This window comes from Electrophorus electricus, chromosome 18, assembly GCF_041902795.1.
Source record: "Electrophorus electricus isolate QZ-2024a chromosome 18, ASM4190279v1, whole genome shotgun sequence".
Taxonomy (NCBI): domain Eukaryota; kingdom Metazoa; phylum Chordata; class Actinopteri; order Gymnotiformes; family Gymnotidae; genus Electrophorus; species Electrophorus electricus.
The window spans coordinates 295,001-307,047 of NC_137514.1; the positions used below are offsets into that span (position 1 = coordinate 295,001).

At 38.6% G+C, this 12,047-nt stretch overlaps 1 protein-coding gene across 5 annotated transcripts in view; it reads left to right on the top strand.

The window, feature by feature from the left end:
• The window catches only part of LOC113567715 (acyl-CoA dehydrogenase family member 11), a 17,646-nt gene extending 12,512 nt beyond the window's left edge, over positions 1–5,134 (top strand). For 4 of the 5 annotated variants that reach the window (XM_035534934.2, XM_035534935.2, XM_035534933.2 and 1 more), the window contains 3 exons: positions 1,822–1,987; positions 3,881–3,947; positions 4,538–5,134. In XM_035534934.2, the coding sequence (XP_035390827.1) occupies positions 1,822–1,987; positions 3,881–3,947; positions 4,538–4,655 (351 nt within the window). In that variant the 3' untranslated portion in view covers positions 4,656–5,134. Of the gene's footprint in view, positions 1–1,821; positions 1,988–3,880; positions 3,948–4,537 lie in introns of those variants that run through there. The other variant, XM_035534936.2, reaches the window with a different exon arrangement.
• The last annotated feature ends 6,913 nt before the right edge of the window (positions 5,135–12,047 follow it).

Consider the following 12,047-nt stretch of genomic DNA (forward strand, 5'->3'; position numbering starts at 1 on the left):
TAATGCTAAATACACATTAATATGAAAATTGATTAACGGGGCTAGTTAGCCCTGTTATTGTAGAGCTCAATCAGGCATGTAATTATTTAATGCTAATTACGTTAACTGTTTAGCATTTAGCGGCTCGGTACTCTTAGTAATATGCAGGAACCCACTGCGAATAATAATTGTATTTGTGTTTGGTTCTCTTTTTGTGAGTAATTCATACATTTGTAGCTGGTAGTATTCATGGTAGTCATAAGGGCTAGGCTAACTGATAGTGGTAGTCATAAGAGCTAGGCTAACTGATAGTGGTAGTCATAAGAGCTAGGCTAACTGATAGTGGTAGTCATAAGAGCTAGGCTAACTGATAGTGGTAGTCATAAGAGCTAGGCTAACTGATAGTGGTAGTCATAAGAGCTAGGCTAACTGATAGTGGTAGTCATAAGAGCTAGGCTAACTGATAGTGGTAGTCATAAGAGCTAGGCTAACTGATAGTGGTAGTCATAAGAGCTAGGCTAACTGATAGTGGTAGTCATAAGAGCTAGGCTAACTGATAGTGGTAGTCATAAGAGCTAGGCTAACTGATAGTGGTAGTCATAAGAGCTAGGCTAACTGATAGTGGTAGTCATAAGAGCTAGGCTAACTGATAGTGGTAGTCATAAGAGCTAGGCTAACTGATAGTGGTAGTCATAAGAGCTAGGCTAACTGATAGTGGTAGTCATAAGAGCTAGGCTAACTGATAGTGGTAGTCATAAGAGCTAGGCTAACTGATAGTGGTAGTCATAAGAGCTAGGCTAACTGATAGTATTAGTGGTAGTCATAAATAATTTGGCCTTACCTTTGAAAACATACCTTTACTCATGTGAACCAACTGTTTTGGTGTTTGAAATTAGTTTACCAAAGAGTTTGGTTGACAAAAGCAGTGTGTTATTGTAAAATAACATTAATTTAGCCATCGACCTCTTTATTTTTGTATTCTTCATCATCAAGGGAATCAACCCCCTCAAGCTCTAAGGCTCCGTTATTTTTGTCACTACTTTACAAAATAGCTACAACTTCAGCAGCAGTATACTTTTTGCACATTTTAGCTAGCTAGCTAGTTGTTAATTAAACGATGGAGGAAACGTTTCCGACCTGAAAGGTAAATCCTTAGTGATTTCATGATTGTTTATTGGTTAGTTTCACACAGACTGAAACACACATGCATCAAATCACAATCACACACAGCGAGATGGCCAAGACCTGATTGACACGCGAATTACACGAACAGAGGCCAATGACGTGTATCTTAACCTATAATCTAACCTCTCATAGACTCTTTAGTCTTACTAGAGACAAAATGTAAAAGGAAGTGCGCAGCTTCAGGAAATGTTTGAAGCATATTTCTACGGTGTCTTATCATAACAAGATTAATAAAAACATCGCAAAACATCGAAAATAACTTTCCAGCGCATGCGTTGACCATGTTAGTTGGCGTAAGAGCTAGTCTAGCTTGTAGTGTTTGTAGTAGCCCTAGGTGACATGTGGCTACACTAAAGAGTGTAAGTTAACATGTTATCTTGTGCTTCACTTACAGCACTGAAAGTCTTTACCGGATGGATCTCCAGGACTTATCACTCCACTTCTTTTCTCCTTTTTTCCAGCCACTTTGGCTTTATGTGAAATGTGTGAAGTTCATTCTCTATTGCCATTGACTAAAGAATAACTGCTTAACATTCCATAACATGTATTTGACTGTGTGTGTGTGAGGGGGTCATTGTTTATATACTATATAAGAGTGCAGAAGCCCTTTTTGCTGCTCTATAAATTTGTTGTGTGTGTGTGTCCGTGTCCCTGTAGGACCGTTTGCACGTTGCCAGTCCTGCTCTGGGTCCTGTGGTGTCTCGTGTTGGGGCCTCCCTCTCCAGCCTGGCTCAGTTTATCCAGACTGCAGCATCACGCCCCCCTGCCAGTCTGGAACTCGCAGCACGGGACCTGGCTTACAGCCTTGCTCGCATTTATATGGGTAGCACACATGCGCGCGTGCACACACAGACAAACACAAACGGGTAACATGCACTATGTGCACATTTACTAGGCAAGAAGCAATTATTATGCATATTTTTCAACTCCAAGCTGTATAAATTGGAATGCATTAGGGCAGTGGTGACTCAGTGGTTAAGGTACTTGTCATCGGAAGGTTGCCAGTTCAAGCCCCACCGTTGCCACTGTTGGGCCTCTGAGCAAGGACCTTAGCCCTCAGTTGTTCAAGTTGTGTTCCCTCAGAAGTGTAAGTTGTTTTGGATAAACGCCACAGCTAAATGCCATAAATGTAAATGAATTGGATTTAAACATATTAGGTAATGTGTATTTGTGTAATGAGGGAGGGTGTAGCCTAAGGAGATCAACACCCTATATCAAGGTTGTGCATAATTATTGGGCGTTTTGGGCATGATCACAAAAACATCAAACGTTTTATTGCAAATAGTCAACAGGGTCGCAAGAAATGTGTTGAGAAAAAAAGATGCAAATTAACTGCAAAATATTTGAGAAGAATTAAACTTGAAGTGACCAGGAACCCATTATCCTTCAGTGCTGTCATAATCCAAAACTGCAACCTACCTGGAATGCCCAGATGTGTAAGGTGTTCAGTAATCAGAGACTTGGCCAAGGTAATGAAGGCTGAAACACGACCACCACTGAACAAGACACATAACCTGAAATGTCAAGACTGGGCCAAGAAATATCTGAAGACAGGTTTTTAAAGGGCTTTATGGACTGGTGAGAGTGACTCTTGACGTCCAGATGGATGGGCCTATGGCTGGATCGGTAATGGGTCCAAACCTCCACTTCGACTCAGATGCCAACAAGGTGGAGGTGGGGTACTGCTATGAGCTGGTATTATTAAAGATGAGTTAGCTGGATCTTTTGGGTTGAAGATGGAATCAAAATCAACTCCCAAACCTACTGCCAGTTTTTAAAGAGTTTCTTCAAGCAGTGGTACAGGAAAAAAAATCTGCATCCTTCAAGAAGACCATGATTTTTATGCAGGACAATGCTCCATTGCATACTTCAAAGTACTACACTGCATGGCTAGCGAGTACAGGCCTTAAAGATGAAAGAATAATGATATGGCTCCCTTCCTCACCTGACCTAAACCCTACTGAGAACTTCCTAAACAGGAGATTTACGGTGAAGGAAAACAGTACAGTTCTCTGAACAGTGTCAACAGATTGTCAACAGATCAAGAAATTGACAGACTTCATGGATGGAAGGCTTATGACTGTTATTGAAAAGAAGGGTGGCTATATTACACTGTAGACACGGGGCCTCCTCTTACATCACAGTGCCAATCTTACATCACAGTCATAATACATCAAACATCAGCATCATAATCATGGTTAAGATGGTAATCAGTAGGTTGCCAGTTTAAACCCCAATGTCAAGTTGCCTCTGTTGGCCCGCTGAGCAAGACCCTTTACCTTCAATTGCTCAAGTTGTATTAAGTAGTAATTGTAAGGCGCTTTGGACAAAAAAAAGTCAGCTAAATGCCATAAAAATGTAAAGGTAAAATGTAAATACATCAGTATCACAATCATAATATATTAGAATCATAATACATCATACATCAGCATCATAATTATAATGCATCAAAATACATCAGCATCACAATCATAGTACATCATCATACATCAGCATCATAAAATAGCATTATAATCATGATACATCATAATCATAATACATCATTATTATTTCTGGATGTACTCATTTTACTGTTAGAAAGAATTCATTAAATAAAGTATTAGTGTTCTATGTTGTTATAGTTTTAAATACTGTGTATGTTACTGTTTTCTACATGTTTGTGTTAGTTATCTGTGTTGTGTGTGTGTGTGTTACAGGTTTTTTCTGTCTGTTTCAGGTGTTCTACTAGTTGATCATGCATCGTGGGAAGGTGCTTCACACTCAGACATATACGCTGCAGTTAGGTAAAGTGTGGCTGTGTGTGTCTGTAAATTGTATATGTGTGTGTTTGCCGTGTGTGTGTTTTGAGTATGTGGTTCTGCTTGAACATTAATAGGATGCATGGTGTTGTAAAGAACCTGTAGTTATGATGTTTCTTATGAACCATCAAAAATTGAGAGTCCCATGCACACAGGAGAATATGAGAGTCCCATACACTGAGCAGATTGAGAGTATCATACACGGAGGATATTATGAGAGTCATAATCTCATAAGAGTCCCATGCACAAAGGAATGCTAGTGGTAGTCTTGTGGGTAGGACTTTGGGCTTCCAATCAGGTTGTGGGTTCAAATCTGCCATGCAACACCTGAGCAGGGTCCTTAACCTTTTTGGCTCCCTGCCAAAGAAGCTGGAATGTGTAGAAAAAAGCATTTAGTTTCATATATGACAAGTAAAGACATTCCATCTGGTCATAATCCTCTAAAGATTATAAAGATTCCTTTATTAATGGAAACTCATCCAAGAGCAAATGATAGGTAGTGCAAATAAATAATACACCTGGACGTTTATAATTAAAGTTTCCACATTGTGTGTGTTTGTGTGTGTGTTATTTAGATGGTGTGAGCAGGACCTTTGCCCTGTAGTCAGTGGTGAAGCCAAAGGGTGTTACAGTTCTGACACTCAAGCAAAGGACACTGCTCTGGTTTATGAGGGCTTAGAAGATGAAGACTGAACCAACTCGGTCATGCATACACACACACTCACGTTATGATTTCTTCCAACTACTGTTTGAAGTACCACACACACAAATCAACGTTCACAATAACTCTCCAAACACAGTACCCCACACACACACCTACATACACATTAATGCTCCAAACACAATAGCAGACTCATGACTCCCACACACAAGCCCTAGCTTGGTAATGGGAAGTCGTAATTCCTGAATTTGTGTAGTGGTTCAGTATGTTAAGGTTCAGTATCTTTTGTGTGTGATCTTGACAAAGCTATCCCATCTAACTGCAAACACTGTGTGTGTGTTTGCTATTAAGAATGAATGAATGGTTTTGTGTTATATCTATTTCTAACTAGTAGTAATATGTGCAGTTCTCATTATTATCTACAGTTTAATTTGTTGATTGTTAAAGCATTTGTTACAGACTTCTCAGTGAAACTGTATTGTTTGATAATAAAGTGCTAAAATATTCTTCATCTGATTGGCTAAATGTCTAGTGCCTGTTGTTCTGAGCCACGCCCACCATACCAGTGGCTACTTCTATCTCAGCATGTGTGGTAATGTACTTATGAGTATTATAACCTGGACATAACCTTCCCTGACAGATATTGAGTGGAATTCAAATTAATTCATCAATAATAGTACAGGACTTTATAGAGATGGAGAAATCAGGGTTAATGTGTCTAGGGGCTAATGGCATAATATAACTCGCATGTTAAACTGCTGAACCTTTAATAAGAAGGTTTGTGACTGGTTACTTTACACCCCTGTACAGCAACCAGGAAGCACAGGAGAATGTTCATAAATTCAGGTGAGAGAGGGATCGTGCTGTACATGTTTTAATAGGATCATTGACTCAAGTAAATGATCTTGAATATTGAAAATGTTTTTTTTGACCAAGCCTAACCCAACCTGAACTTTAGCACTATCCCAATCCCTAAACCCAAACCCAAACCCTAATCCAGCCCTAAACCCTAACCCAGCCATAACCCCTATCCCAGCTTTAACCCCTAACCCAGCTATAACTGCTATCCCCTAACTCAGCCATAACTCCTAACCCTAACCCAGCCCTAACCCCTAAAACCGTAACCCAGCCATATCCCAACCCTAACTAACCTTAACCCAGCCTTGACCCTGAAGCCCTAACCCAGACATATCCCAACCCAGCCCTGACCTTAACTCACCCCTAACCCCTAAGCCCTAACCCATAAACCAAGAATAAATCAGAGCGAAATGTAAGCACAGGAAATTTCCTCCTCGAGCAGCGTGTTGGATGAGACACAACAAGTGAATCTCTGAAGTGAATCTCTGTGTTCTCAGCTCTGTCCACTTGCTCTGATGTGCAGGACTGTCATTGGCCAGGATGCAGGAAGTGCATTACGTGCAATATAATTCACACCAGACCAGAGTCTGCACAGACTGTGTGTGTGTGTGTGTGTGTGTGTGTGTGTGTGTGTGTGTGTGTGTGTGTGTGTGTGTGTGTGTGTGTGTGTGTGTGTGTGTGTGTGTGTGTGTGTGTGTGTGTGTGTGTGTGTGAGCATGTGAACGCATGATTCACCATTCTGATCAGGCAGTGGAACAGACGCCCTGCATGGTTAACAGTGGAAGGCCCTAGTCCTGACAGGTTTTGCACTAAATGCACTCATCCTGTTCTGGTATATGATCTGTGGGATCAATACACAGTCTGCCCCGTGGCTGAGCACACTACCTCCAGTCACACACTTCCTCCTTTGCATGTGCTTACATATGCTCTTCCACATTTTCCCTCCCTCTGGCCTTCTGTATCTCTCTCTCTCTCTCTCTCTCTCTCTCTCTCTCTCTCTCTCTCTTTCTCTCTCTCTCTCTCTCTCTCTCCCTCCCTCCTGCTCAGTCTCTCTCCCCAACTCTCCCCCTGTCTGTAAAGTTCAACATCATAACTCGTGTGTGTGTGTGTGTGTGTGTGTGTGTGTGTGTGTGTCTGTGTCTGTGTGAGAGAGAGTGACCTTTTGGTTTCTAGTGTTGAGCAGCTTTTTATCGGCTACATTGGGTTACGGTTGACGACTGGCCTTTCCATCCACTAACTCCTCTGAAAACACACACACACAGAGCATGACTTTCTCCACAGAGTACACGTTCTATGTCAGCTTTACGTGGAAATGTTCATAGAACACAAATTAAATCAATACTACAATCTGTTCCTCCACCTCCTCCTGTCACACAAACACACACACACAGAAACATTAAGGTCAGATCGGTAAAGGGTTTCAATGAAATAATGTTAAATAGAAGTAACTGAAATAAGGGAGTGTGTGTGTGAAGTTGGTCTGCAGTAGTTGGTCTCATTAGGTCAGTACTTGAGCCATGGATGTACTCTAGTGTTCTTCTGTAAACCATGCAGGACCTCTGAAACACACACCCTGACACCCCTGAGTCCAACTGCAGTGTCTTAGGGCTGGTGTGGTTTGGGTTTGTTTGTGTGTGTGTTTGAGTGAGAGAAGGTTCCATTTGTAATACTCTATGTTACTGCTGCATTAGGGTTTGTGTGTGTGTGTGTGTGTGAGAGAGAGAGAGAGAGAGAGAGAGACAGAGAGGTTCCATTCATTGATTCTTTAATACTCTGTGCTGCATTAACGGAGATGATCAGTGTGCTACAGAACACGATAAAGACACACATTGTGTTTCAGATTAGGAGAGCCGTGTGTGTTGATTGAGTAATTGGGGGGGTGGGGTGTGTGCGGGTGTACGTCTGTGTGTTTCTGTGTGTGTGAGTGAGAGAGAGAGAGAGTGTGTGCGCTGTGGTGGCTCCTGTGTGAGTTTGCCCAATTTGTCCTTAAACACAGCCATGGGCCTAATGGTTTAATCAATACTTCATTCGGACTCAAGATTGTGTGTGAGTGTGTGTGTGTGTGTGTGTGGGAGATGGATTGAGGGTGGTATTATAGAGTTGAAATTGTAGAGTTGAAATGAGTGTGTGTGTGTGGGCGTGTATGCATGTGTATGCAAGTCCACTATAAGAATGTCACTTATCAAAAACAATCATCATTTTTACTCAGTTCATATTAATTCTTCAGGAATGTTATTTAAAACTAATCCAAATAATTTTAGTGATTCTTGTGTGGCACTGAAATATGAGAATACCCTGTTCAATGTTTTTTTTCATTATTTTAAATAATATTTTTATTCAAATTTAAAACGTGTTCTCCTAACACAGTGTTAACTGTTGTCCTGTATGTCATCTTTTATCATCTAATGGCTGAAGTTGACTCAGTATGTTCCTCTATGCATCACTGTCTACCACTTTGAAGAAGTGAAAAATCATTTCTAGATGTTTCTGGCAGTGTCAGAGGAGCTAAGTGAAGCAGACTGAGACATTCCTGCATGGTGAGAGTTCTCCTCATGCCCAACTGCAGCTGTATGTGTGCAGAATACTATTGTTTTGGATGGTAGGAGGTCTGTATTTTAGGAACTGGGTTCAGCACCTGCTAGTGTAATCAGTGAGGGGCATCTTCTGTGATGTCATAGGAGATGAGAACTTTATGGAGTCTCTTTGGACATCAGTTCACCAGATCGTCCTCCTCATTCCATGTCTCCCGTTCCATCAGTATGCTCCCTGCCCTACTCTTTCTCTCTTCTCCCCCCTGTCCTCCATCACAAGCCCTCCCTCCTTACCTTTCTCTCTCTCTCTTTCTCCCCCTTTCTTTAAATCATTGATGTGTGCTGAGATGCAGTAATACAGTAAGGTCTGATAAGATCAGCAACCCCACCCAGGTTTTTGGCTTCTCTCACACACACACACGCGCACACGCACACACACACACACACGCACACACACACACGCACACACACACACACACACACACACACACACACACACACACACACACACACACGCATAGGGAGAAGCTCATAGCTCACAGATTAAACTATTCTTAAAATAGTCATTGTGTTAGCAGCTACAGATAATGCAGACAACACTGAAAAACAACAGCTTTCACTAAGTTTTACAATTTTGTTCTGTTGTGTGAAAGCAATGTTTATATCTGCAGCATTCATGTATTATTATTCACACACAGTAACTAGAAACAAAAATCTTCACATACACACACAGTAATACACGCTCAGAAATGAACAAAAATAAATCGTTTTTTACACACAGTAACTGTACAAATAAAAAAAAAAGATTCACTTATTCACAGACATGGTAACTGTGCGAATACAAATAGAACTTAAAGATTTCCTTTGAAATCCTTGAATGAAATTCCTTTCATTTAATTTGATTTCTAGTGTGTAATTTTATTTGTTCTCCAGTTTTTCTACAGTTCATTTGGCAATTTGGTATTCTTTTATTAGTCCATTATATTTATGGTATATTGGAAAGTTAAATGTGTATAATACTAAAAAATAAAATCAAACTAAATGCATAAACAAATTCATCAATTCAGATACATTTTTAAATATTGCTGAAAGTTAGAAAGGAATATTAACATTGTATTGTATCTTTATGTATCAAATCCAATATTATAGATATTGCTAATCTAAAATATATATTTACCTAATAATTAAATATATCTAGTTTCAGAATTGGGTACAAATTAAATAGGCTGCTGTATTTAGAAATGTTAAATTGAATTGTGCCATGTGAATGGAGAACCAAGGTCTGAAGTACTACCAGGATAAAGAGGATAAACTCTAACACTCAAAGTAAATTCATCCTCAAAGCAAAATTTGTTTACTGTATAAATGTTTGACTTTAGTGAAATTAAAGAATTAATTATTGTATGTTATTTTTTTTTCCAGCAAAAACCGTTTCCCTAAAATCCCATTTCTGAAAAGCTATTACACTAAAACTGCATAATGCAGAATTTAATGAAGTGCATGAGAATAAAACACACACTTACACACAGTGTATTTTAATAGTGAACATGCTGGGTGTAAATATGCTTTGGTCTCTTCTGTCTGATCTATTCCATTAATCAGCTCCAGGCGCGCGCACGCGCACGCGCGCATGCGTATACACACAAACACACACAGACAGACAGACAGACAGACAGACAGACAAACAGAGACTGAGACACAGACAGACACAGTGCCACAGCTTTCATTTTAGTACAATGAAGCATTCATTTAGGACAAAATATTATTAAGTAAAATGAAACATTAATTTAGGACAATATAGTATAAATTAAATACAATGAAGCATTAATTTAGGACAATATAGTATAAATTAAATACAATGAAGCATTAATTTAGGGCAATATAGCATAAATTAAATACAAAGAAGCATTAATTTAGGACAATATAGCATAAATTAAATACAATGAAGCATTAATTTAGGACAATATAGTATAAATTAAATACAATGAAGCATTAATTTAGGACAATATAGTATAAATTAAATACAATGAAGCATTAATTTAGGACAATATAGTATTACATAAGTAAAATGAAGCATTAATTTAGGACAATATAGTATAAATTACATACAATGAAGCATTAATTTAGGACAATATAGTATTACATAAGTAAAATGAAGCATTAATTTAGGACAATATAGTAATTATTAAATAAAATGAAGCAGTACTTTAGGACAATATAGTATTAATTTAGCACAACAAAGCATTCCTTTAGGAGAATATTGTATTCATTTAGTACAATGAAGCATTAATTTTATAATTATAACAATTATTTTGCAAATGTCACAAAATGGCATAGTAAAGTTTGAATGAAGTTAAATAATACACACACAGATGCGAGCGCACATTCATACGCATGCACACACCCTTTTCCATCAGAGGAATTACAGGAGAGAAAATGTGGAGTTTTCTGATTTTTTTTACTATATCACCATCATAAATGCTGTAAAATGTTGAACAAAAGCTAGTTCACATACCAGGAAGTAGTTAGACATGTTTTAAAATAATAATCAATAATAAATAGTAAAGACACGTATGATACTGATAATCAATGATAAACATATCAGACATATGACAATAATTGTTGGAGAATAAAGGCAGAGTCAGGGGTGGGTACTTTCATGAAGTTGGAGTGAGTGGTGAGTGCTTTCACGTTGTCAGAGAACGAAGGTGGAGTCAGTGGTGAGTGCGTTCATTTGTCAGAGAATGAAATCGTATTCATTAGAAGGCTGACGCTCAGGTTAGTGGGTTAGTTCTGGCTGCCTTACTGTATACATACACTCACTTACACTTGTGCAGTGGTCCATAAAGCACCTTCAAATTTCAATGTATTTATTATTGGACCTGTTTATGCAGTAACACTGTACAGAGAGAATGCACTTACAGTTGCAGTTTGTAAATTTTATAGAACTAAATTTCTTAAGAAAAAAATAAAAATGAAAAAATGGTAGATGAACAGATAACAGCAAGGCAAGTTTTTGTATACAGCATATTATATACATAAAGCAATGCTCAGTGGTGAAGGTGCTTGACTTGTAATCAGATGGTTGTTGGTTCAAGTCCCACCACTGTCAAGCTGCCACTGTTGGGCCCCTGAGCAAGGCCCGTAACCCTCAAATGGTCAAATTGTACTCAGTCATAATTGTAAGTTGCTTTGGAAAAACGCGTTAGCTAGATGCCGTAAATGTTAGTAAGTAATGGTTGGTATCATGGGTAACAATGCTGTGCCTCCTGTGGAGGACTGGGTTCAAACCCAGGACAAGTGCTCTATTCTATACCAGTAAGAGTCCTTTGGCAAGACTCCTAACACTACACTCATCTCTGTCTGTAACATGACTGAAATTGTAAGTTCTACATCTGACAAATGTATAAAAAAGTAAATACAAGAGAAAGTGCAGTGCTGCTTCTGAAAGCCAGATTGAATAGGTTTTAGAGGTAATTGTTACCTTGAAGGCATTTCTGTAAAATACTTGGTGCCAATTTAAAGATTTATTAATATGTTTTATTTATAAAGTGCCTTGTTCAAGCTCAAGAACACTGTAGAATAAAAAATACACAAAACAAACAGAAACTAAAAGTACAAAGCAATTAAACAAACTGTACACATACATATAAAGTAATGAAAACAATAAAATAAAACAATAAAAACAATAAAAAGCACGCATCCATGAGTAGAATAAACACAAGATTATGAATGCAATCAGCAACTCAAAAGCCAGGTGATGACGAGGAGCCTTTATGAGTTTGGACACTCCCAGCATTTTTGCAATTTTGCATTTTAATCTGAGAATGTTGCCATCCAGTTTTTTATATCTTATTGACATTTTATTGGAGAAGAGGGTGTAAGGGAGAAGCTGTAAATTGAGTGCTAAAATAAATCTTTGCGTCATCTGTAAAGAAATAAATGTTAAACCATGTTGATAAATAATGACACCAAGAGGGCAAATGTAAATAATAAATAGCCAAAGGCCCAATACAGATCCTTGTGGAACACCCT